Source organism: Gavia stellata, chromosome 6, assembly GCF_030936135.1.
Source record: "Gavia stellata isolate bGavSte3 chromosome 6, bGavSte3.hap2, whole genome shotgun sequence".
Taxonomy (NCBI): Eukaryota; Metazoa; Chordata; class Aves; order Gaviiformes; family Gaviidae; genus Gavia; species Gavia stellata.
Window position 1 is genome coordinate 36140978 of NC_082599.1, and position 27287 is coordinate 36168264.

At 40.1% G+C, this 27287-nt stretch overlaps 2 protein-coding genes across 5 annotated transcripts in view; both read left to right on the top strand.

Annotated features, from left to right (window-relative positions):
* The first annotated feature begins 7610 nt into the window (after positions 1 to 7610).
* On the top strand, positions 7611 to 16121 carry FAM221A (family with sequence similarity 221 member A). 4 transcript variants are annotated; one of them, XM_059819005.1, is made up of 7 exons: positions 7611 to 7666; positions 9467 to 9640; positions 10096 to 10286; positions 12371 to 12577; positions 13409 to 13513; positions 14205 to 14284; positions 16059 to 16121. In XM_059819005.1, exons 1-7 carry the CDS (start codon positions 7611 to 7613, stop codon positions 16119 to 16121), a joined length of 876 nt encoding a protein of 291 aa, XP_059674988.1. The 4 variants fall into 4 exon arrangements, with proteins under 4 accessions (XP_059674988.1, XP_059674989.1, XP_059674990.1 ...); XM_059819006.1 differs by lacking the exon at positions 13409 to 13513 and having other exon boundaries at positions 14196 to 14284; XM_059819007.1 differs by lacking the exon at positions 9467 to 9640.
* Positions 16122 to 20841: 4720 nt separating this feature from the next.
* The window catches only part of STK31 (serine/threonine kinase 31), a 38572-nt gene continuing 32126 nt past the window's right edge, over positions 20842 to 27287 (top strand). Inside the window, 6 exon segments of the mRNA XM_059818873.1 lie at positions 20842 to 20869; positions 20956 to 21008; positions 22506 to 22604; positions 23598 to 23672; positions 24436 to 24594; positions 26306 to 26661. Coding sequence (XP_059674856.1) covers positions 20842 to 20869; positions 20956 to 21008; positions 22506 to 22604; positions 23598 to 23672; positions 24436 to 24594; positions 26306 to 26661 — 770 coding nt within the window.

Here is a 27287-nt window from a genome sequence, read left to right on the forward strand (position 1 = left end):
GCATTGTTAGGGGTTGATACAGCAACACCTCAGTGTCAGTGATAAATCTTGCCCCTCTTCTTGTGGCCAGCCTTGTTCAGTACTGTATTGCCATGCCATGCCTCTGAATTGTGTTCTCCCTTCACCAACTATCTAGCACGGTTCTACTTCCATGACTTCTATGCTCCAGCAGCGCAGAGGGTGGAAGCTGAGCTTCACCCTTTTTGCTGATGTAACAGCACTTTTCATAGTGGCAAAAATAAACTTAAGGCATGTGGACTTAAGGAAAAGAGGGTAAGGAAGGGATAAGGGGAGGGTCTCAACTTCCTTTTCTATCAACAACAGTAGCAAGAAAACATCTGCATATTCTACCCTGCCTCCTTTATGGGCTATTTTGAGAGGTGTGGCAGCCCTGCAATGGCAGGAGGTTGTGTAAAGAACCCAAGGGCTTGTGAAAAAGAAGCAACAGAAAGCCTGCAACTCACCCCAGGTCCAAAATGTTTGATAGTATCACAGCATTTGGTTGTGCCAAATGTTGCCAAATGTTTTTCTAAGTTTTTTTTAAGGAATATTTAAATAGTATTTCTGCTGTGCTACAGTTTTTATGATGCAGCTATGTATTTCCCATTTCAGATGACATCACAAATCCCCCCCAAAGTGACCTGCTTCAAGTTTTGTGAAATATGGAGTCTCTTTAAGGTTGGTTGGTTCTTAGGCTGGATTGGATTTGGTTTTTTTTTTTTTCCCTTTTCTTTTTCTTTGGAGAGCAGAGGGACATATAACTTCCCTTACATAAAGAACTCCTGATTTGGGTGGTGGTGTTTGTTTTGTTTTTATTTAAATCTTTTGGTAAATTATGAGACTTGAAGTTCTGCAGCTGTAATTTGCCTTATGAGTGTTTACCAGCTGATTTCACTAGGTAATTGGTAGTACTTCTGTGCCTGTGAATGATTTTTTTAATGTAGATAGCAAAAAATCTTCAAGATCCACTCCTGAACAAAAGTTCTAATGAAGAAAAACAGAAAGAGAAGAGTATATTGATTGCTAGAAGGACCACAGGTCTTAATACAGAGTGGAATTAAGTGGACTCTGAGTTCCACAACCAAGTAACTGGCAGGCAAACATCTTTCTTATGGAAGATTGTCTTGATTCTCGAGTTCTTTTTGTTGCTTTCCTCATCTAAATAAATAAATCATTTTTGAATCTCACCATAGTAACCTTAATGTAATTAAGATAGCCAAACATTGTCTCTCACAACTGTGCGTGAAGAAGTGGTCCCACATTAAAGAACCTTTGGGATGAATGGATGGACAGACAGATACTCCACTGAAATCCGCTGAGATGGCTCTTAATAAGCTGCTTATCCACTGTTAGGATCACAGAAGTTTGCTGATCTGTTTTTAATTAAATAATTTTAAAAATACTGAAACATGGCACAAGGATGTAGGGGTTCTTGTAATCAGTGTGGTGAAACATCAGTATCCTTGATATCCAGTAATATGCCTAACATATTGCACACTTTTCTGTTTTTCCAAGTAACTGCTAAATACTTGTTTTTTCATTAAGACAATAATTTAAAGAGGTTGGCTAGGTAGATCTAACTTCTAATTGAAAGTATTTGCTAATGCAGAGGTTTCCAAACTGCATCACGTCTGTGATGTGTTCAAGTTGTCTATATGACCAAGTGCCTCCCATGCAGGTATGTGTTCTAGGGGTAATTGCTGATGTTGCGGCCTTTGTTCGTGGGAATGCAGAAGCAGAGTAAATTTAGGAACCTCTACAAGAATTTTTTTTAGAAAAATTACTACATAAAATTTAAGTTCCTAGTTTATTATGTTTTCTTAAAAACCTTTTAGAAAATACTTCCTCAAAATACTCAAATTAATGGAACAAGCTAAATCTCTAAAAGATTTTTACTTAATTGGTGTGGTTTTGTAAAGGTCATGTAGAGTGTCTATTGAAATCTTTAACAATTAATCCAAATATAACCTCCTTAGCTGGGATTGTGTCCTTTCATTAGTTTGTGCTTCCCAAAACAATGCCATCTGCTATCTGTAGGGTTCGATTTAATGTATTTGATAGTATGTAAAATACTTTTTCAAAGGCAAGAATGAAATGGGAGGCTGCTTTTTATAGCAGCTAAGAAGGTGAATTAGACTTTTGCAATGTTTCTCACATGGAATAGACTGTTACTGAGTTGATATTTCACTAAATCTCAGTTTGTCTGGAATGATGCACATGTGAATTTGTATCTGTTTAAAAATATAATTTACATTACTAAAATGAGGCCCAAGTTAAAGAAAAAAACCTCCCATTACATACATATATGAAATCATATCACTTAAGCACCAGTGGCATCACATGCTACTGAATTATCTTATCTGTAAGTGATCTTAATTACTACAAATTTCCTAACTACGTTTGTCAGTACCTCCAGCAAAAGCCTTTATTAATTGACCCTTGCTTGCATATGAGCTTGCATACTCCCTGTGGCATTCATCAACTTATTCGGTTCAGCTGATGTCTAATCATGTTGTGTTTCTCTGATAGCAAAACTGAAGAGAAAGTTGTTGACATTTTTAAATGCCTGTAAACTAGGGTTAATAATAAGCAAACTAATTTTTATTGTAGCATAATGTATGGTCATGGTTAGAAGTTTATAGTAAGTGAGTACTGCTTGCACTTGCTGTTGAGTATATCAGAATATTGGTAACAAATGTGGAGGGAGGAAACATTTTGATGGAAACTGTTTCCATTATTCTTTACGCCACTTCAATTCTTCTCCTTTTCAGAATACCTAATTAGAGATAGTCATTGACCAAATGCATAGAAATGACTAACTACTACTTCGAAATGATGAGTTGGGGTCTAAAATATTAAAACAGTTATTTCTAAATTATTTATTCTTGCATTAATAAAGTGGCTATCTTCAATTTACATAGGTATTTCACTGAGATTAATTTTAAAGCACTTGTCAAACTTGTAAGGATTTTAAAAAATTTAAAGGGTCACACGTTTTATTGTTAACAGAGGGTGTTGAGAGAGACTGCCAACACCCCACGCAACATTAAGCTGTTGCCTTTGATGTGTAGGCAGCACCTTAGGTCTCACAGAGTTGTACTGTAAGTGAGCGTCCATATGTTCAACCCACTTTGATGTGTTCAGAGATCTTGGGCCAGCACAATCTGTATGCTACATCACAGCCATAGGAGGTAAAACATGCCATCTGGATTTCTGTTCCTTTTACTTGCCTTGTGGCACAGCCTCTTTACAGTAGCAGAAAGCCTTTTTTTTTTCTGCTATTAAAAATTATTTGATAGTTTACCATGGAATATCTGGTTTGACTCAGTCTTTAATGACTTTTATTTTGAATGTCCATTAACAATATCTTAGAAGGGATGGGAGACAGGAGAGAGTTTTCTGAATACAAAATATATTCCAATACTCATGACAGTAAAACAGTGTGTGCTTGAAATATTTTTATTAGCTAAGAACTCAATTTCTTAATTACAAAGTCTTTCACCTTTTTGTATCTGTTCCCAAGTATCTCTACGAGCACAAATTTGGATCCAAGCAGATGCTGGAGTGCAAATAAGCTGAGCACTATCTCTTTATCCCAGCAAACACTTGCTGTGATCAAATTTGGGAATAAATCCTCAACTTTTAAGATGGGAGGTAGTTCATACGACAGGTGCCCCACAAAAAAATTACTTTTGATTTCCTACTCTCAACATCTTCACACTGACTATTTCACAGGTAATCTGACACTAAAGTACAATATAGGCTAACATTTGTAGCCCTCACCAAAAGCTGCCTAATTCAGAAACGTGGCTCTTCTCTCCAAACTCAAACTGTATTTCAGAGCGCTGTTTTTAACAAAGATCTTTCACAGATAAGGTACATCAACCAGTGACATAGGAGCTCTGCTCATTCTGTGTGAACCAGGCTTGCCAGAGCTCTCCCGCAATTTTATTGGCAGTGCTGGGATCTCTGGCTCCAGTGAAATGTGCATAGAGATAAGGTATCTGAAAGATCTTCAGTTTTGTGCAGTAGTGTGTTTGTCTGTCTGCAGAGCTTCTTGTCCCGCTTTCAAGGTCCCCTCTCCCCATCTGTTTCTTTTTTGAAGTTTTGGTCACAGGAGGAATCTTCTTTTCCCTGGAGAGACAATGCTGACTTTTTTGTGTGGTTTTATTTTCCTCTGCTAGCTTACTTGAAGATGTATTGACTGCAGTGATGACTTGCTCCAATATTTTTTCTGCCTTTAAAAGGGACCTGTTCAGATCTCAGTGTGACAGAACATGCGTGTTCTATTGCAGTGCTGGCTGCTCTGCTGAAATTTTACGCATGTGGCATAGCCACAGGACAAATGCCCAGACCATATGCCCTATCACCTTATTTAGATACTGCTGGAAATTTGAGTCTCCCTGTGGTTTCATCTCTCTCTGGCGGATGTTTTGGCAAAACACTGGCTTGGTCCTTCTGACATCTCTCTTCACCTTCTGTTTTGTTGCTAGTGGCTTGCCCAGTGCAAAACAATCTGGAGATTTCCTTGAATTGCTGTGCCTTTTTCAACAGGCACCTGTCATTTTATTGTATTGAAAAAGCCTACCCTCTTGGGCCTCATTTTGGCAGTCTGAGGGCTCGTAGCTTATGCTAACATGCAGAGTACAAGTTAAATACCAATTTCCTAAAGCTCAGTTAAGAAAAACATACTACATCTTCTGCTTAGATACTCAGTCACTATGCGACCAGTATGTTTGTATCAAGAGGAAGCAGTCAATTTACAGAGATAGTGCAGTATCAGAAACAGAAGCCTGTGGTCTATTTACTACAGCCTTCAAACACACTGGAGGAGTTATTTCAACGTGGTGGTGGTGTTTGTGGCACATAGAGAGGAACTGGGAATTGCAGGTTGCCAGTCTAAGAACCATCTCTGCTTACGAGTGTTTCCCAAAGTTGGCCTCCTTTTGTCTTGAACTACGAACAAAACATATATGATATTTTATAATGGAAGAGCTTTCAGAGAACATCAGTGAGTTTGAGGTAAGATTTATGATATCAAGAGGCAGCTTTCATGTTCTAGGTGAAATAAATCTTTCAAGCTGTTCTAGATAAATGGCAAAAATTTTGGGTTTGTTTTTTTTGATCAACAGCTCTGGATTCTCTCTAAAACACAAAGATAGGGATTGTTTCTGCTCTGAAGAGTTTTACAGTTGAGTTCCTTGATGCTGTAACTGGGTCATGATTTTCACATTCTTTGTAGATTCCTTCATTCACTAAGAATGAAATTCTCCTTAAGTGTAAACTTAACCACTGAGGTAACTTAAAGATTCAAGATCTACAAGTAGTGAAGGGTTGGCAGATGGTGGTGGGAAATCCAGGGGAGGTGGTTTCTTTGTTAAATGTATACGTTATGGGACAAGTCATATAATGCATTATGCTAAACATCAATAATTAAATGTACATTGCATCTTATGCTGTTTATGTTCTTTAGCCCTACCTCAAAATGTTAAATATTTAAGCTGTTTGTTGGAAAGTAAATATTTGGAATGGATTTCTTTACAGTCACCTCATTTTACTCAAACTAGAAAGTAAAAACATTTGGAATAGGAAGAAAACATGGAGAAATGGTCATGCTTATGCCAAAATTGTGTTTTCAGACATGTCTTTTCAAGTAAGCATTAAACAAAGGCTGTAACTTCTCTTTGGTGTATAATTTTTGTCTAGTTAACAAACTGAACACTAGAATTTTAAGGCAGGAAAATAATTTAACATTTGAATTAGTGCTTTTCTTTTTGCTAGCATCTTTGCATTCAAACCAGTTTTTAAAAACTGAAGAACCTTTTTTTTATGCAGTAGGACCTTCTCTGTCAAAGCTAAAAGTGAAGAAAGGTTTCAGTTTGCCGTAAAGCTTGTCTGTTTTTCCCATTGTATCAGTTGATTTAATAAACGATGTTACCTCATCTCAATAAACTTTGCAAAACTAAACACGTAATCCACAACAAAGGGAAGACTTGTCACCTGGCAATAGTCAACTTGGTTATAGCTCATCAACATAGCTACAAACCACACCCTGTCCTTTTACCACTAATAAACAGAATAATATTGTTGACTTTCATTATATTGCTTAAATTAGGCATGAAAGCCAAGTCTTACATGATTTTGTTAGCATTTCTCTTACATAATACATTCCCAGGACCTTTTATTTGTTTACAGTGCACAACAGCAGCACTGGAAGCAAATAGGGAGGTATGTTGGCTGGAGCATGGAACTTAGGAAAATTAGTAACTTGCATGGTTTGTTTATTTAGCTTGAGTGGGAATTTAAAGGTTAAACAAGACTATGGCAGCAACTAGAGCCTGAGTAAGCCTTACCAACACACTAATTATTCCTAGTGGGACTGAAGTGATGGCAGTCCACTTACCTTCTAGGAAGGTGGCCATGGTACTGCAAGATAGGCTTGCTGTTTATGTACAGGAAAAAGGAGTAACTAAAAAGAGGAAATTCACCATACTGCTAGAATCATAGTGTTAACATGGTTAATGTTACTGTTGTTGAAAACTTGTGCCTCTGAGTTCACATGTAGTAGCAGAACAAATACATACTGCATTGCACTGCAGAGAAAAACAAGGCTCACGTGGACTGTATCATGCAGAAGCACTGGCACATCATTACACGGGATCTATACAACAGTCTTTTCTTAATGCAGTGGTGTCAGCTAAGAGCAGTTAGAGATCAACTGTGCTTCTTGAGTGAATGCAGTAAGGCTTTTTTTTAGCTCAGGCAGGCTGGAGGAAATTTTTGTAGGCAAAGAATACAACTGTACTTATACTCCGCCAGGACATTGTAAAAGTATTCCTACGCCTGCGACATACCTCTTGTGTAGATTTGGCCTTTCTGCCTGCTCTGTACTGGGCATGCAATCGCAGGGCAGTGAAGGTGTGGTTTCCAGGCGTACATAAAGCCACCTAACGCAGGTTCCCCTTGTGAGAGGAGGTCCTGAGCTCTCCCCAGCTCCAGCTGGAGCGTTCCTGAGGTTTCACTCCCTTACATCTGCCAGAGCATCAGTGACCAAACAATATCCCTCACTACCCACCAGCAATATGGTTAGGTGAGGTCTGAATAGTAACAGCCGTTCGGGACAATGTGAGCGCGGGGGCAGAAGACAGAGGAGCGCTTGGGGTGGACGTTTGTTGGGTGTTTGGTTTTGCCGCTGGCTGTGTCAGTGCCCTTCCTGAGGCGCCACACCTGTGTGTACACCTGTGTCCGTGCCCAGGCACTGTAGTTCACTGAGGGTGTCTTCTCCGAGTCTTATCGCAGGGTGCGAGGGGTGACCGCCACCGTCCCGTGGAGGCTGTGTGGGCACCCACGCGTGTGCGCGTACTCTGGCGCGGGGTTTGCCGTGCCCGTAAACGCGGGCACAGACCTCGTAGTTACAGGCACGTTTCGCAGCCGCCTGTCTGCGGTACAGATGCGGTACGTGCCGCCCCGCGCACTCCACCTGCTGCGGGCGCGCAGCCGCCCCGCCTGCCTCCAGCCTGCCTCCCCCCGCCCTCCGCGCACACACACGGGCGGCGCACGGCCCTCCAGGCGCCCTGCCCGCGGGCGGCCCAACGGTGGCGGGGCCGGGCATGCAGCGGCTGCAGGTGGAAGCGGCGGCGCTGGAAGAGTACGCGGAGTACCGGCGGTGAGGGCCGGGCCGCGCCCGCCGTCGCTGGGAGGGGGCAGGGGCGCCGCGGTGGGGTGGGGGTCGCTAGGGCGCGGGCCGGGCGCCCTCAGCGCGGCCGTGGGGGCCGGCGGCGGTTGGCGACCTGCCCCGCCCCGCGCTGCCGCTGGGCCCGGGGCGGTTTCCCTCCCCGGTGCGCGGCCCGGGGTTTCACCTGAGGAGATGTGTGCGGCCCAGGCGTCGCTCCGCCCCGCCCCGCTCTTCCCCCCTCCCGCCGTCCATGAAGCCGCCTCTTCGGGGTCTGTGGCGGCTTCGTTGTGTCACATTCCGCTCCCCCACCCCCCCCCGCCGTTTATCGGCGAAATCGGAAGTGTTCTAACTCCGAGAAGGTGCCCGAGAGTGGCTCTCGGCGGAGAAGGAGTATCTCCCTGGCCTGAAGCAGCAGCGGTGAAGAGGCAGGCCTTAGGGACACGGGCGCTGTGTGCCTCGCCGCTGTGAAGGCACGCTGTAAATGTTGACTGCCTGCCAGTGAAGTAACGCATCGTTTCCCAGGTCCAGGCTTGGTGGCTGCCCGCCTGCCTGGCAGCGCGTCTGCGTGATGCGGTGTAAGAGGGTAATCTGCCAACTGTACTACTCTTCCAGGAAACACGGGCTTTCGTGCACCGTGAATTAAGTTTTGCAGTGTATAAACACCTGCCGCTATACTCCTGCGTGTCTTTGCTAATCTCGTCATCGCTCCTCTTGAAGAGTTGGTCTTGAGCAAAAATAACAAACACGAACTCAGTCACTATACAGAAACATGGTTTTAATTTAGCTTAGGAAAACCTTGAGTAAAACATCAGAGGGAGTAGGCACAGTGGTATTTCTTACATAAGCAGTTATGCACTGATTCAGTGCGTGTCAGCTGGATTGACATGCAAATGATAGTGATATGTTGACACATTATTCTGGTGCTGTACAGTACTGGCAATGTACAAATCCACAGAATATTTGACAAAGAATCAGTCATTCCTTATGTTTTAGCACACCCAACAAATAATAACTGAAATATTTACAGATATTAATAAACTAACCTTCAGCATAGTTAAGTGCTGCAATTAAGTCTAAATTGTATTTTACAGATATTACTTACTGTCTTCAATTGTCTCCATAAATGTAGAATTTAGATGCTGCTCCGGAGTTCCAGCTATTTGGTGACCTTGAATTTGAATGTAGTCATAGCTTAAACAAATATGCCTGTCCGAGGTGTGGGATACAGCTGTTAGCAACTTTATGCACAGAAACTAGTGTAGTCGTCTTGCAAGGTAGAAGACAGCTTGGATGTATTGTTTGTTACTATGATGGCAGTGTGGTTACCTACTTGCAGTTGAATAATCTTATTCAGACCACACTAAGATTAGATAAACTGATACAAGTCTGCAGTACAGTTAGGTGTAGATGGGTGAAGTGACTTGCCAGAGGCCATTCAAGAAGTCTGAGGCAGAGCTGGCTGGGTACGCAACCCTTGATGTCCATTGCTTTTTCTGCCATGTGAAAAGAAGCTTGGTAGTTTGCGTTATTAATTTTTTCCTTCTCTCTTACAACCCTGGTTTTCCGTTTGTCAGAGCAGATTTTTTTAAAAGAGCACTATTGACAAAATTTCTCTAAAATTCAGCCATAGTTCTGTTAAATGTGTATCACTAGAACAGTACTATGAAAGATAAGATTTTTTTTGCATTTACAGCAAAAGTGCTGTTATATACTATTTGAAAAAAATATCTTGAGACACCTACTTTTATTGTCTTCATTTTCTTATGGGTTTTTTTTATGACATACTCACAGAATTGTAGGTGATGATGATGGAGGAAAGCTCTTTACTCCTGAGGAATATGAAGAGTACAAAAGAAAAGTATTACCAATTCGGTTACAGAACAGGTTGTATGTGAGCTGGAGATCACCAACTGGCATGGACTGTAAGCTTGTGGGACCAGAGACCCTGTGCTTTTGTACTCACCGGTAAGAATCTTTTCATTTTTTTGAACTGTTGTATTTTTTAAAATCAGGAAAATATAAAATGTTTCCAGATATATTATAGTACAGTATAGGCAAGTTAATTTAAGGTCTAAGGGTTGAGAAAATTAGGTTTTAAATCATAAGAACTGTCCTTAAATCTAAATCTCAACACATTTTTTGAGACCAGAATGATTTTGTAGTTTTCAATAAATTCAACTTTAAGGCATGAGTTCTTGTAGATCAGATTGATTCTGATGGGGAAATGAAACATAAGGATTTGTGATAGTTATGTAATGAATGGATGTAAAAGCACTTGATATTATGCATTTAATTGAAAATTAACAATTATCAGTAATTAAAGATACTTCAAAACAGAACTCATAAATTATAAACCTTTCAATTAGTTTTCTGATGAATACTAATAAAGTTATAAAAGTTATTATTTTTGCCTGTTTTAGGTATAAACAACACAAAACGGACTATGAAGTGATTCCCAAAGACCGTCCTATTTGTGTGCCCTGCAGAGTGAGCCATTGTCCATGCCAGTCCTATCACTATGTCCCTCTAAATGGCACACAGCCCGTCCGTTGTAGATGCAAACACTTTGCTGATCAGCACAGTGCAGCACCTGGATTTTCATGTAACTCTTGTAAGTTACTGATGGACTTGCAGCACTCTTTGCTAGGAACCTTAAGTTTCTGAATGATTCAGTTAGGTACATATGGGGACAGCCACCTAAAGCTGGCAGTATGAAAGCACCCCGTTTGCAGTTTGTCATTTCCAGTGCTGCATGCACGTAACTTTTCTACTTGAACTTGGTAGTTTGAGAGAGAGAAGTGTTGATCTCCGTTCCTCTGTTGCCTGGCTGAATATAATGTTAATGTATTTTTATATCTTTTCCTCAACTAAATAGGAAGTAGCGCTCTGTTCCCAAATAGTACTATTGTTAGCACTCTAGCAAAGCAGTTCCCGATCATACAGATTATGGGTCCAGAAATGCAAATAGGAATGGAGTTTCAAGCAAAAGCTTTGAGAAGGCATTAAGAGGAAGCTTTTTGCTTCAGTTGTTTGAGGTTATTGTAATGAAACAGCAGTAAGTATTAACCACAGAAACTAAATAATGTATAAAGATGTTTTAGTTTGAAACCTGAAATTATGTAAGTTGAAGATTTTTTTGTTAGAGTTCTGTACTGTTAGTAAATTTCTTTCATGATGTCTGTCTAATTTGTACAGGAAAAATCATAAACAACTTTTGCTGGATTAGAATCATATCCCACTGAATAAAACATAAAATATTTATATGAAAGCCTTTCATGAATTTGCTCTAAGTAATGTGAAAGTCTTAAATGTGCAGTTGGATGATTCAGACTGAATCCTTAGAACACAGTGTTTTTAATAATCATTTACATTGTGCACTTTTTCTAGTGTTTCTCAAAAATACCTGACGCTTCTGAGGGCTTCAGAGATTACACAGAGAAGTGCCAAGACTTGCTTCTATTTTGGACTTGTGTTGTTTTAATATACTGGTATTAGTCTATCCCACTGCTGTATAAATCTAATGTGATAGATAGATTAGAGATGTACTCTCTTTATAATTGAAAAAATACTGCTGTTGCACTTTATGTAATATTGTATATACTTTATTCTATATCCAAACAGAGTAAGAGCTCTATTACTGAGGAGTGCCCAAAATGATTTGAAAAAGCCTTTAACATTTCCAAGAATGTGATCCTTGAACGTATTACACAAGACTTAAAAAAATTTTTCTTGGTGCTCTGCAAAATGAACTGTGACTGGGCGTTGGAAGCAGGGTAATTTGTGTAATGAAACATTTGCAAAATCAGTTCCTCAATTTCTTGTTCACATCATTGCTCCAGCAGGGCTTTGATGACAGTCTTAGCTGTAGCTAGGGCAAATATATCACTTCACTTCACTCTGTGTTTCTGAATATCATGTGTCGTTTGTATAACTATTTCAGTTACATCCTGTAAGCTTAAAAAAACCCTTAATCCAGGGTATCAGTCTAATGGTACTCTTACGTAGAACCCATTTTGCTGTTGCCACAGCCTCTATTTACTACCCAGATAATTTTGCTAAATTTAAAAGACATTTAAATTGTAATTTATGTTATCAATTGCGATTTGAAGTTTTCTGGCCACTCAATGTTGACACATGCTGTACACCTTTGGCGATAATACTGCCAGAATACTGGCTGGTTGTGTTCTTTACCCAGTGACAGAATTTTTTCTTCTTTGTATTTTTTGTCAGGGGAGGGATAGAGAAGGGTGTTCATAATGGCAATGGACACAAGTTGCAACATAGGAAATCCAGTTAGATATTAGGAAAGAAATGTCTGCTCCGAGGGAAGACCAGCATTTGTCCCAGCTGCTCAAAGAGGTGGGATCTCCATTCTCGGAGGTACTCAAAACTTCACGGAATGAGATCCTGAGACTGGACGACCTCTATGATCTAATCCCCGCTTTCATCCTTTCTCCTATTTTATACATTATTTTCATATCGTGATGAAAAGAGGCTGTAAAAGGTTTCAGCAAAGATAGCTGATTGCTTTGTCCTAAATCATGTACTTGTTTCCAAATAGAAAGCATAGCTGGATGCTTTTGCAGTGAAGGAACTCTAGTTTTTGACAAGATCAGTTTAGGGAAACACCATTTTGTCTGCAGTGAATTATAAATTCCATTACCATCTCACTCATTACACTTCTTTGTTACTTAGGTTCCAAGTGTTCAGGCTTTCATAGTTGCTTTACCTGTGCATGTGGTCAGCCAACATACGCTCATGAAACAGTTGTGGAAACTAAACAAGAGCGCTTAGCCCAAGGAAAGCCTGTGGGGCAGGATGTTCCTTATGCTGCTATGGGAGGAGTGACTGGTTTTAGTTCACTGGCAGAAGGCTACATGAGACTTGATGACAGTGGAATAGGTAAGTGCAGCTGACCTGAGATGAAATTTTAATTCTCCAACTAAGTAGTTTTGAAAAGTAGTAATTCAACATAGACTTTCAAAGTTCAAAGGCAAACTGGATCAATAGGAGAAGGACTTGAGACAGATTTTTTTTTTCCCCCAGCAGTCCTTAGGTGTAAAGAGACCACTATGACCATATTGTCCAACTTCCTGTAGTGAATTGAGAAAAAAACTCTTTATCAGTAATTGTGCTGTTCAGCCCAGTAGCTTCTGGTTGAAGTGGAGCATAACTTTTAGAAAGAACTCTGTAACTTCTGTTTTTCTTTTACCACTTCCATGTTATATTTACATTAATCCTTTAGCCTAATACTGCCCAGGTATTTCTTGGTTATACAGTTACAGCATTTTTTTCTTCCAGACTCAAAGGTTAGTAGCTGTTCAGCATAAAAAAAAGAGGTCATTTGTAGAACTTTATTTTTTACAAGCGTGTTAGTTGGCCTTGATACCTCTGCTGTTCTGTGATTTTTGTGTTGTTTAGTAATGGACACATTTTGTCCTGAAATATTGTTTTATTTATTATTGCCATGTACTTACTATTTCTTTTGTAAATGCTGATCTGCTTTCCTGGATTTTTCTGAAGTTTAGAAACTATAGCATAGCCAAAGCAATTAAAGAAACAAAGCTTTTAATTTCTCTTGGAGCCTTTTTTGCTTTTGTAAACTCGAGTTTATGGGGTCTGCACTGAGTGTTGTAGATATTAATCTGTAGCCTTGTTTTGACCCCATCATGTATGTTCTTAATATGTCTCGTGAAGTTAATTTTTGTTTTCATTCAACTTATTTTCTCACAGTGGCTCCTCCTGCTGAACTTTTAGAATCCCCTGTTACCAGCATGGATCATCCATTTCTGAAAGTGTTTCAGGGACCTACGTCTGCTCAAACCATCTCAGAGATAGCAGATGCTATATTAATAGGAGGATACTGTTTTACAAAAAGTATTTACTATAAAATTATTTGGTTTTATTTGTGAATTGAAGGATGCTTAGGGCTAAAATCAGAGTTAAAAATTAAAATGAGTATTGAAGCCTTGTTATGTGAAAAGTTAGTAGAACATTCATATACTTGAAGTGCTTAGATTAGAATAACTTTCGTTACTGCTTGTTATTTTTGGTCATGATGTGCTTTTTAACTTTAATGATCTTTTTGTAGCATTTGGTATCTTCCTTATTAATGGTGTTACGTATTCATTGGATCAGTTTTAAAAATTTTTAATTCCTGCTAGAATCTTATCATATCTGAATGGATCGTACATACTCAGCACAATCCTGTGAAACTGCCTTCTGCCAGAAAGTCTTTTCTGCACAGAATTATGGATCGGTTATGCTTATTTTATGTCCCTTATTTAGTATAAGACTTTAGCAATTAATGTAACCGTTGAACTACTCCAAGGCTATTTATAATAGCTGCTAGCCTAGACTAAAGAGGTTACTCTTTGGTCCCAATTGCTGGGGTTTGTTACTTGCCTGTAAAGGTGAGTTCTCATTTTAAATGTGTTTTGTCGAATGAAAAACATAACTAATGGAATAGCAAGTATCATTAATGAAAAAAGTTTTGTTTTGTTTTGTTTTTTTTCTTCAGGTGGTTCTAGTGGCACAAGGCAAATTTCTCATGGAAAGCATTCAGAAGATGATAACATGGCTTACTTTGAAAAACGTTATCAAGAACAGGCAAGTTACTACATTTATTACTTAACTCAAATATATTTTCACAAGAGGTTGTCTAAAAAAGATAAATGTCTGATTTAAGTGGCATATAAATGCATTACGTAATTTGTTCTCTTCCTGATAAAACACTAGCTTCTTAAAATAAAGTTTTAAATACAATTATGAGCTATTGCAGGATTTCACAGGTCACTCATGTCTGGGATGGTATTTACCTTAACTGGGCAGATTTTTATTGAGGTGACTCTCCATTACAGAAAACCAAAATATTTTACTATGTGACAAAAAGAAACAACAAAGCAGACTCACAGAAAGTCACTTGTGACATTTAGGAATGTGTGTTTGCTACCTCATTTATAAAACTTTGTGATGTTCTGTTTCTTATGAATGTCTGGGTAGTTGGGTTAAATCTGGTGCGTCCTTAGATGATCTGAATCACCCCTTTAGAGGTGCCTCCTCCACCCTACTGACTATATCGTAAATTTAAATACCCTGCAGTGTAGGTTACTTAGATGCTTAAATACTTACTCTTTCCCCACATTAGCTCCTTAGCTCCACTATCTCTGCTGGAAATATGTCTTGACTGTTTATGAATTCTTTTGTAAGGCACCGTTTCATCATTAACTTTCAAAATCTTAACTGCTGTTATGCTCGCTGCTTGCAACAAGGTGTTTGTAAATGAGAAAGCTGTTCTAGCTTTGTGAAATTTTAAATAATTTTCTCTTAATTTGGAAATGATCGCAAACTATGGTAAGATGTTACAAATATAGCATCAGTTTATAGGAGAAAACATGTTACTACCAAATCCAAATTGCTACATTTCTTTTTCCCCCTAAGATTTTCTTTTCTTTGCAAAAGGTAGTAGGAATTTCAGATATAAACCTCAAGCCTCCAAATATGGAAAAATGTTTTAAAATGAGTTCCTGTATAGACCAACAACAGGATTGCTTAGCAGTGAGTTCATTTGCAGACATCCAAAACAGGACTGGGGCCTTGCTTCCTTTTGACATTATTTCATAGGGGAAAAAAAGCATGTTAAAAATATTATTTTATTTTTCCTTGGATTTTTGATAGCAATGGTATCTTATGTTAGATGAGATGCAAAAGTCCATGCATCCCTTTTATATAATTGCTCTAAATAGTATTTCATTCACTAATGTAACAATACTTGAGAACAACTGTTGCTTCTAAAACCAACAAATATATTTGTTTGGATTAATAGTCTTACTACAAAATGGCAGAGTTAAATGTATGTGTGTTGGTAAATCATACCATGCTATAAGGGCCTACTCTGTAGAAGAATCTTATGAGGAGGAAATGACCTCGTGGGTCAGTGAGGAGCCACTGAGATGGAGGTTTAGCATCTACCTCAGCAACAAACTTCTATGTGATTTTGTGCAGGCTGGTCAGTCTAACTGTGTCTGTTCCATGTCTGTAATAAAACTTCTTTACCTTCCATTGACATAAAGATAAAACTGTGAACATTTGTGAGGCACTTTGGCCTTGAGGGATATATAAATACCTAAATTGCCATTATCAGAGATAAAGGCAGCCCTGGTTTGAATAGGGGAGGAGCTGCAGAGCTATCTATGAAAGTGTTCCTTTGTCCTATGATGCAAAAGTAAGCAATGCTAGGTTAGGCTAATAATGATCTGTGGCTCTCTCAACTGCATATGTCACTGTGGTAAATTTATGACTGGATGTAGGGATTTAATATTGCATTACTAGCTGACTTGCAGATTAACGCTTGAACCACTGTTGGTGTCTTTCTTTGTTACAGCTGAAAAAGGAGAAGGCTGCTAAACGGAAGGAGAAAAGTCCAGTGCCATCCAAGAAGCCATGAGATTAATAAAGAAATATTTATTATATGGCACAGCGTTAATCATTGTATTGAAGAGTATTTTTTCGCTGTGCCTACCTGCATACTTGTATTTCTTCATTTCTTTATTCTGCTGCCTTGGTCTATTGCTGAAATGAATTTTTAATTATATTTTTGTAATAAAATTGGTGCTTTTATCAATGCATTTCTAATCTCCAGAATTGTTACACAGATATTCCTTTGAGAAGGGAAAATCATATTTAGAGATTTACAGAACTGTTATTTAAGATCTGGGAGAATAAGCATGTATTTTAGTATTACATTGTAGTAGGGCAAAGAAAATGTATGTCCTATTCTTAGGCTTTTATGATGCACTTTCTTTATTTGTAGAGTCCTTAAAATTCATCTTATTCATGGATTTTTACTTGGTGGGATTTGTTCTGTTAATACTGACATTTTAATCTTTTCTTTAAATCTTTTTTTCTTTCTGTTGGTTTCATCGCCTTTACATAAAATTCAAACATACCCTTCTTCTCTAGGCTTTGTTCTTGCCAATGTATAAATATTTTTTACATGTGAAGTACCCACGTAAACCCATTTCCACACATACTTACTAGCTACTTGAAGGGATCCTGCTTGTATGCTTTATCCCAGATTTCTCTAGCGGTACCATTCTCCCAATTCTGTTTGTCTGATACTGCCCATAACAATGATTCTATTACACTAAACTTCTGAAAACATTAAGTGGAAATGGCTATGCTATTTACTGCATGTAAACTAATTGTACAGTGTTTGATATAAACTTATTTATCCAACAGATGGTCTTTCATCGTGTCTAATCCAACACAGACTGAGTCCCTCAAGAAGGGAGATGTGCTTTTGTATTCTTTGTCCATATTCACAGTGGTGGCAGCATATGTTGTGTTAAAGGTAGGGGACAGGAAAATTTAAAATTTGGTAACTTTGTGTGGTGGTTTAAATCTGCGAAGCAGCACAGCAAGAACTTGGTACAGAATAACTGGCAGAGGCTGCAGTTTAGGAGGCAAAAGCAGAGCCTGAGCTAACTTTGTTAAGTCTCAGAGAGGTGTAAGTCAGTTTGTCCTTAAAATACTTGAAGATGTCTCTTGGACTGAAGAATTTTCAGGTGGTATGTGTGCACTGAGAGACTTTATAGCAAGAGTTGGGAGAAGCTTACAAAGCTCTGTCTCCTATCACAGAGAATGCCTCTATGTGCCTGATGCCTTTATGTGCCTGATTGGCAGAGGAAAAGTGGTGATGTTGGATACATTTGGTGCAGGGCAACTGGCTTTCTTGTTCAGATACCAGCTGTGGGAGGGAAGGAGGGTTCTTGGGAGAGCAATGCAGATCGTACCGCAACTGATGGAGGCAGCTGGAATCGGAGTGAGAAGGGAATGGAAGGCTCAGTTGCCCAAATGCAAAGATCAAGACAGGCCATTTACCTTAACTCGGAGCTATACTGCCAATACTATGGATGCCAATCAGAGAGGTTGATCTGTTACTTTAAATTAAATGCAGAATATATCAACATGTCTAACGAATGTTTTAAAAGTACCTTTACCTTTAAATTCTACACTGTAATATACTGCTTTAAGTTAATAAAAATATTAATTTGAGCTCCCTCTTCTGGTCCTAATAAGCAATCATTTCTATAGATACTCAGTCTCATAAGTAAATGTGTATTTCACAACAGAATTATAAGAAACAAACAAATGTAAATAACTGGTAAAAAAATGGTAAGTAAAAATGTATAAAAAATATTTCATTCTTCAGAGAGATTATTACAAGCTTAATAGTGGAAGTTTATTCTACTTTCGTATTTATCCCTGTGGCTATACCCATTAGGGAATGCAGTTCCAGAAATGTATGCGTGTATTTCAGAGTTGAGGTTTCTCACAGCAGAATATTGTTAGAGGTTTTAATAGTTACAAAAACCCCTGTATTTTGTGTTTCTTTTTATACTGATAACATTTTACTTTTAGGAAATAATTTATTCTGCTTTTACTGACAGTTTGAGTTAAAAATACTCTGCAGTTTTAAATGTTTGCGCTGCCAAATTCAGTCTTAAGAAACTGTACTTTGATCGTCATGAATTGGTTTTATCAAAGTAAATTTTTAAAAGTTTTATTCTGTGCTTAAACTTATTTAAAATTTTCACTTAAATGATACTAAAAAGTTATTACATTTATTTAATTATATTTCTTCTTAGTTGGAAAACAGGTGGGATCATGAAAGTATCAACTGCATTAAATATTGCTTAGGGGTTCTGACCACTTTCCACCCATGTTGACGACTCCAAGTAAAAGAAACTTTCCTTACTAGAAGGCATACTGTTGACTTCTTGGTACTCATGTAGTACTTTTTTGCAGAATTTTTATTCATATCTATACCCGAAAAACCAGGTACAATGTATCTCATAATGTTGCTGGCTGTGAAAACTGGACACGGATGTCATGTCTTAAGTGAAATTTGCACTTAACTGCAATTACTCATTTTTATCCTAAGAAAAAAAAAATCAGCATTTTGTAGGATAAAAATTGCAACCTCCATTTCTATTGAAAATCTCTTTATACTTCTATGAAGAAAAATTTTGTAAAGGTAAAAGCAGAGACCAAATGCTAGTATGTTTCCCGTTAACAGTGATCCCTAAATAAAGAGCTCAGTTTAACATGTACTTGATGGTTTGTTTTCCTGAGAGCAGTCGTGAACTTCGAACATAGTATCATGGGACAGATAAGTTACTGGTTTATCTGTATTATTTATTTGTGGGCGTATATATGTCGTTCAGCTAGATGCATTATCCGTTTCTGACCAAGGAATCTGGCACGGGAGAAATGGTTTGCTGTTGTACACAGAGTGCTCTGAGCTGGTAAAGCCTAATTATAGGTCTTAGGCAATGTTTAAGCGCTTCTCATTTTTTAAATAGCTGGCTTTCAAATCAATATTTTGCCATTACTGTAACACTCCTAGAGTGTAGAACATAATTTTTTCGCTAGTTTTAATTATCCTATGAAAAGGCTTATATGCATCTTAGTTATTTATGATAGCAGAGACTGGTCAGTGATCTTAAGCGGAGGGCAAGGGGCTCCTTCCCCTTCTGTGCTTCTCTGACACCACATACAAACCACGTCTGCCTGCCCCGGCTTTGGGAGGAAGGGGAATATAATGTGTGAATTCACAGCCAGTAACGGCATCCGTGCAGAATTACTTTGTCAAGTTGTCAGCGTCTTTACAGCACGTTGTGCATATTAAACGGTTTGCAGGTCTCGTGTCTGTATGTCCCTGCAGTCTCTAGCAGTAGTTCTCCTGTAGCCATGTAGCCTAAGGGAAGAGACAACTTTGCAGGTAGTGATAGTATTTTTCTTAGCGCAAATATAATTGAAAACAACAACAAAGGTTTTCCAGTCTAAAAGACCTTGGACAGGTGTACCTGTTTGGGTTTTTTTTTTTTTGGTAACAAGAGATACTACTTTTGTCTAGAAGCCTGCCCTTGCTTCACAGCCCTTAGCATTTGTCTTCTGGTGGAGTATTACTTGCTTTACACTGGTTTTAGCTCTCATTTTACCTTCACTGTACCTGTGCTGGTCGGCCCTGGCTGCGCGCTAAGCCCACCCGCTCCTTCAGGTACCTCCCCAGGGCAAGACCCAGACCCAACCCTGTCGTGTCGCCCGTGCAGCACTGGCACCCCCCCCTTGCTAACGGCTTCATCAGTTTGCACTCCCATGGAGGACAGGAAAATCGCAGGTCACCGTATGCGAAGCCCGAAGATGAGCAGTGCCACCACCGCGCAAGGGGAATCGGACGGGCACCGTCAAAGGGTACGCGGGGGCCGGCGGGGAGGATGTCATGGGTGCAGGAGCCTCCCGCCGGCTGCTTCGTCTGTGCTTCAAAGCCGGGACCAGCGCGCGCTGACCGCCAGCCTTTTCTGTGGGGAAGGACGCATCTGCGCGTACAGTTACGGACTGGTAGAAGCAGCCCGGTGCCTAGAAGCTTTCCACAGCACCCGCTGCCCCTGCGCCGGGTCGGGTTGCTCCGGCTGAGGTTGGGGGTTGCCCTCAGGCGGGAGCCGCACCCCCCCGCCTGCTGCCGTCTCACGGCCCCCACCGAGGGCGGGGAGCGGAGAGAAGGGAAGGCCCCGCCCGGGCGGGCAGCCGCCGGCTGGGGGGCGGGGACTCGCCGCGGGGGCAGCGCGGAAGGAGGCTCCGGGGCGGGGCAGGCTGGCGCGGCGGCCGCATGCGCAGGGCCGGCGGCGGGAGTTGGCGGTGGCGGCGGGAGCACGTGCAGCCGCGGCGGGGCCCGTCGCCTCGCGCCGGCCCGGCCGCCTCAGGTAGCGCTGGGGCCGCTCCGTCAGGGGGAGGCCGGCAGCTGCTCCTCGCTCCCGGGGGTTCCCGGGGGCGCGGGGCTGCGCGGTGAGGAGGGGACCCTGCTCTGCTGGCGGGAGGTCGCGGCCGTGCCAGCCTTACGGCGCTTCCTCGCGTAAAAAAGCGTTTTTCACTAAAGAAATGGGTGCCTCTCGCTTGGAAGGGAGAAGGGCTGAGGAGGAACGTGGGGCGGAGGCGATAGGAGAGCAGGAGCCCGCTGAGCACTGAACCCGTGACGCGTTCAGGGCAGGGACAAGTGGCGTGGGCCTGTGAGGCGGACGCACGTACCTCCGCACCACGGGCCTCTGGAATGGTACCCTAATTTGTCTGTTAACTATAGCTGTCTTGTTTCAGAATCTGTTGTCATGGATGGAGACACGGAGTATGGCAAAGGTATTGTGAGGTGGTTTTTGAAACAAACAAAGACGTAATCTTACACTTGAGAATAATTTTATTTTTTTGTCTTTCCCCCCCTCAAGTTGAAGATGTTGTGGGCTGCCACGTTGAAGATGCTGTAACATTTTGGGCACAGGTGAATTTGGAGAACTATTTGATTTTTAACAACTGAGGTGTTTAATCTTCTACTCCCCCTGCCCTCCCCCCCCCCCCCCCCCCCGCAAGTTTCTGTAGAAGTGAGAATAAAGGATAGCATTTGATGTTGGGGAAAAAAAAAGTTACTTTAGATTTCAGGATTGCAAGTATTATTGTGCCTTTTTAAACTGAAATCAGTTCTTCTTTTCTGAAATGGCAGAAAGAATTGTTCATCCATCCATTTGAATTGTAGCTGTGTTTTCTTGAATATTTGGTAGACCCTATGCCAAAAAAATATATGAATTGGGGGTTAAAATATTTGCTGTTGGTTGAAGAATACTGTAGGAGGCAGCTGGAGCCCTGCTGGGGGTGGATCCCTTACTCTCTAATGGCTGAGCACGTGGGGCAGTTTCAGTGAAGCTTGACATGGAGATGGTTCAAAGGTGCTAGGTCCTTTCAAGTTTTCTGTAGATGGGCAGGAAGATGTTGGATGGGGGGAGTGAGAAAAAGTAAAAAACTCAAAACAATCAGCAGTTTTCATTAATGTGGGGGGTGCTGCAGGGAGAGGGGAAAATCCAGAAGGAGTGCCAAAGCTTGCTTTTTGTATTTGGTCTGCTGGCAAATTGGTGCGTGCGTATTTGGCAACACCTGTGTAGCTTTGAGCCATTTGGAGGAGGTCATGCTGCTTGTTGTGTCCCTAATAGGAATTTGGGGAGGGGGACCAAACTTTACTCATTCTGTTTATGGAATAGCTTCTTCTTATAAAGGGATTTTTAGATGGGATTTTTACATGTAGTAGCCATAGATAATTCTCCTTTATGTTCTTACCGTGGCATTCTGAGACTCAGTCACAGTGTTTTTAATATTGTAAGGTACAAAAGTTAGGAATGTACTTCTAAGGTTACTAAAACGTTTAGTTGCACTAGTGTTTTCTTTCCTGCTTTGAGCTTTGGATCCTTTCCTTTGAATTACAAGTAGAATGTTGTCTAATAAATGCCATGTCACTGGAATTGACCCAGTTTCACAGTGGTTCAGATACCAAGTTGTAACTGGAAAGACTCTGGTTCTCTCAGCCAAACCAAAACTCAAGTCTTGCATGTAAAGAGAACAAGGGGTATGCCAGAACTGTTGTCTCCTTGTATTAAGGAGAGAAACAGAAAGAACACCAAATACATACTAAAATTTGTGAGGAAGGATTGATAAGTAAGATCTGCATATTGCTTGCAGAAGCTGGTAATTAAACTGTTAAAAATGTTTGTTGAAAACTGTTTCTGTGGGGTACATTACCTACCCTGATCCGTTTAATTCATTTTTGGAAGAAAATGAGAGCAGGCTTACAAGTGCAACTAAAATCATGAAGATTGAAAGCTTACGGTGGGGAGTTACTTGTTTCAACAGCGGTGCAACTGTTTTGATTTAATTTTTGGCTGTTAAAAACCATCAAGTGTCTATTAAAAGTGTCAGTTAATAACTCGTACACTCTCTCCACACTTCTTAGAATGTCAGTAGATGTGATGACCTCTTGAAATTAAGTTGTGTGCTGGCAGAAGCGTGTCCTCGGGCTAATGCAGTTTTTGGCAAACCTGATTTTACTAAGGTAAGTAGGTTGTGTATATGTGGAGTTTGTTTTTCACCTGGATGTAAAAGCCTTAATTCTATGCAACCATTTTCTTAAGTATTTTCTTGATCTTTGATTAAGCTGGGGGTTATATTCTCTTAAGATCTCTTGAAGAACTGCTGTCTCTCCTAAAGAAAACGCTTAATTTTGTGCGAGCAAGTTTAAATCTTTCTGCACTTCAGACTGCAGTTGAATTATGCAACCACAGGTTTTTTTAACACTCAGGAAATACTACAAGAAGGTAATCTACAGAACACTGAATTCTCTTTTCGTTGTCCAGTATACATTATGGGTTATCTTTAACAAGAGAGCAGTGCTTTTTCAGAGAAGTGATTCTTTGCTCCATTTCAAGAAGTGCAGAAGCAGAAGATCTTACAAAAACCTGTAACGTTAAATGTGCTGGACAAAGTACTCTTAAGAAGATAACAAGGATATAGTTAATAGCAGTTCTATGACAAGCATACAAAGAGTGTTTCTGTGTGTGGACTACTGATGGCTTATTGCAAAGTAAGGTTTAAATAAAACGATTTGTCTGAACTGTTCGTGTGTGCAGGTAAATGACCTTCTACATTCCTCTTGGAAGGGAAGAAAATGCACCAACAGCAAACCCAGCATGTATGTGGTGTGACCGGCCTGTTCCTTTGTCGGGTTTACTAAGCTGTCAGTGTCAATAAAATGTAGCAACACATTAACAGAAAAGCCATGGGAGTCTGCTGTGTAAAATGTTGGTGTTTTTCTGGTTGCAAAATTTTCTTTGAGCTATTGTTTTTGGAGTAGAGGATTTTGTTTTTGAAACATTAGCATATATAGTGATGAGAGATAGGATATCAAATGTATTAGTTTGTTTTCATACTGCTGTTGGGATAGCTAGGAAAGCGTGAAAATAAGATTTGTAATGTGTTACAAATACCATTTTGAGGTATGCTTATATTTTCAGAATGCTGTTCTTGATCTTTTTTTCCTAATTTCCAGATTTATGGTGGCTGTTTTTCTGAAGATAAATGTTGGTACAGATGTATGGTACAGCAGGTGATCAACAATGAAAAGGCAGGAACCATTTTTTTTTTAAAGTGTTTAATCATATATCAGTTCTACATGCAGGATGATAGGAATAAATGCAACTCCTCTTTTTGAAACTTGCTGTGTGAATGCATTTAAAAAACAGTGAATATACATGTGGGGGACAAATTCAAGTGACCAGTAATTTTGAAAAATGCTGATGAGAAGACTGGCAAAACATGATACTTGCGAAGTGTTGTTTATATCTCTTGATAAAGAGATTCAGGAGTGGTCATTAATGTTGTTAAGCAATATAATTTCATTTCAAAACTTCTGAGTGGTGAAAATGGCAGCCTTCGTGTGACATGTTAGCACTGATGCAAATGACCTGAAAGAGTTGTTAATCAGCATTAGGTGACTGAATCAGAACGCTAGTAGTTCCTATTTAAAATGATAATTTCTAGACAGGCTGGTTGGCCTGGAAACATTAGATTGTGTATCTGTCCATTGGAGAAAGTCTTCCATATTGCTTCTTAATTGTAGCCCTTAAAGAAAAAAAAAAAAATTGCCAGCAAAGATGTGGTTTGTTACTTAAAGTTTTGTTGGTAAGCTTTTAGACAGGTGCCAACATAAGAGATTTCTCTAACTCGGTTCCTTCCTCTGAAGGGTGTCTGAGCCTAGTACGGAAGACTCTGATCTCTGCAACATGCACGTGTGTTAAAATGCTTCTATTCTAGTAGTTGTCAGCGCGTATTTCTGTAGGAGGTTTGTGTAACCTCTGCTGATTTATATTTTTATATTATTGTTGCAGTGTCAGGTATTGTACATTGACTATGGAAATTCTGAGGTTCTGAATAGATCAGACATAGTTGAAATTCCATCAAACTTGCAATGTCCGAGTGTTGCCAAGAAGTACAGACTCTGGGGACTGCAGATACCAACTGATCAGAACTTAAATATGTTTGACCAGGTGCGTAACAGATGTTGAAACATCTAGATGATGGGATCTGTAACAGATGCTGCCAGATACCAGCACAGTGTCACCATGAGGAGTCCTCTAAGAGCTGGATGTTTAACTGTGAAGGGAGGGCATGCTGGGAAGGACTGTCTGATCTGTTGCCTTGAACATACTCTAGAAACTAAAATGTTTTTGTCAAAACTGGTTCAGATTGTGCTGAGATGTGATTTTTAGAGTATGCTTTTGCCATCTTCAGAGCCTCAGGTCTATTTCTCACTGACCCGAGTTCTTTCTGGCACTGAGGAAACAAAATACCTCTGTTTCTTTTCTTTCAGAGGGAAAAATACCTCCCTTGGTCACAAAACCTGCGATAAATTCACTTATGTCTGTGAGCTGCTTGAATGCCGTGTGCCTCGGTACTGTACAAGCTTTTGGTCAGGAGAGGGAATAGCAGGTGAATGTGAGTGGTAGTAGGAACCCTGTCATCCCTGGCCAGCAATGAATGTGAAAGGCTCAGGAGCTGATGCCAACAGGGTTGGTCAAAGCTTGGAGCTCTTTTGAGTGGCACTGGTGACCGTTGGTCGAGTTTTACTAGTGGCGGTCTCCCTTTCCAGGACACTGCTTACAGTCTTAATGGCGTGCTTCTTCAGTGCTTGTCGCTGGCATTGCCCGTGCTTCACCAGCCACTGGCTTGGAAGCAGCAGTTGCTGAAGGAGGAGGCAGGAAGCTGCTGTCCTGCTTGCCTTGTCGTGTCCCTCTATCATTTAGAGGAGATACTGAGACCCCTTGTGTATGGTCTGGTCCCTGTGGTCCTATTGACATTGCTTAATGTGATTACTTAAAACAGTTGAAAATCTCTGTTCTCAATTCCCTAGGGTTTTGTTTTGTTTGTGTGGTGGTGTTTGTTTTGTGTCGTTTTTCTTTTTTTTATTAAACAGTCCTTGTTGCTTGAGGTAAAGCTTTATTTGCTGGCTCTGTTTAGCTTTCTTGCCCCCAGCCCTTCCATTCTTAATTTTCAGCAAAACTAGCTTGTTTTCAGAAGTGGTGGGGCAAAAAGAAAAAACCCCTCATAATAAAAGATAACTTCCTCCCAGATGTCTTGTGAAGGTCTTGAGTGCATTCCCCAGTCTTTCAAAGCTGTTTTTCTTAGATATTGCTGATAAAACTGATAGCTGCCAATTCTGGCATTTCCTGATTTCTAAATGAGTAGTTTCAGTAAGGTAGATTTCCATAAGGTAGATACACATAATAATTAATTTGTTGCTATGTTCTATTTCAACTTCTGGACCACTTACTGAAAGTCTGTTAAACAATGTAATAATTAAAATGTATTTTTCATTTTATTTTGTATAATACTGTTAAATAGTTGGTCTAGTATCCTCTAAAAGGCTTGGATAACCTAATTGCCAACTTCTATTGAGAGTTGATGGGACTTCAGACTTCTGTCACTTATAAATGGTACTGAATTCCTCAAAGCTGAACATTGAAGAGAACTATTTGTGTTGAAGTCCAGTCTGGCATTGACAGTGATTAGATCGGGTAGAGTTGTAGTTGTGCAGTACAGCATTTTTTCAGAATAAATGTGTTAAACATAAGCTTTACCTGTGCAGCTCTTTGGGTTTTGGTCTTAAACATGTCTTTTTCTTAGAGGAAAGATGGCTGATTTCAGCTAGAAGTATTCAGAGTGTCCAGTACATAACTTGATTGTATTTTTATTTTACAGGGGAAGAAGTTCTTGAGCAGCCTAGTTTTTGAAAAAGAAATAAAAATACGTCACAAAGCCAAGCACGAAGATGGTACCATTATTGCCCAGGCAGAGTATGAAAAAACAGATATTGGAGAAGAGGTGGCCAAGGCAGGGTTTGCTGAAAAATGCACATCTCCAGGAAACACTAAAGATGTGGAAGGGAGAAAAGTAGATGTCACGCAAAACCAACATCGGAAGATAAAAGTTTCAGTTCCACTGTGGGTAAACAGATCTGATCGTGCACTGTACAGCATCCCGAGAGGGCGCTTGGACCAAGTAGCTGCCAGTGCGAGGAATCAGAATTTTACTGGAAGCCGTATGTTTGCCCCAAAGTAAGGCAGTGGGATGTCCTAGAAAACTTCGTATGGGTGATTTGATTAGCTTAGTTGCTGGGGTGTGGGTATATGAGAAGATGAACGGGGAAGTGAGTTATCTAAAACATAAAGTTCAGTTTCTTTCCAGCATCAAGTAATACTGGTACTCAATGGAAGGGAAGTGTATGTGAGTCTCTGTGTGTGTGTGCGTGCATGCTGTGGTGGTGGGAATCAGGACATTAACCTGTAGAAAACTTTTCATTAGTGTTGTTGCTGGTTGGATGGCTTGTTCTTCCTCAATTGATTTCCAGAGACAGACTGTTCTTATGTATCTTAATGCAAGATTTTGAAAAAGAAGGAAGGTGTACAGCTAGTAAGCAGAGGAGAAGATACCGGAAAGCTTTGTTGAAAGCAAAAGTTGCAGGTCATCAGGCCTATAGCAGATTTTGTAGTGATAGGCAATGCAATGATGTTCGTTTTAGCATCTGTGTAATTTCTGTAGGCTTGTACTTGAGACTTTTTGTAGCTATTCCCTATTTATTTACCTCTATTAAAAACTCACTGGACACAAATGTGAAATATAAAAGTACACTTACTTAGCAGGACAAACGTATTTTGGTGATTTATTTGTGTAGGAATGTAAC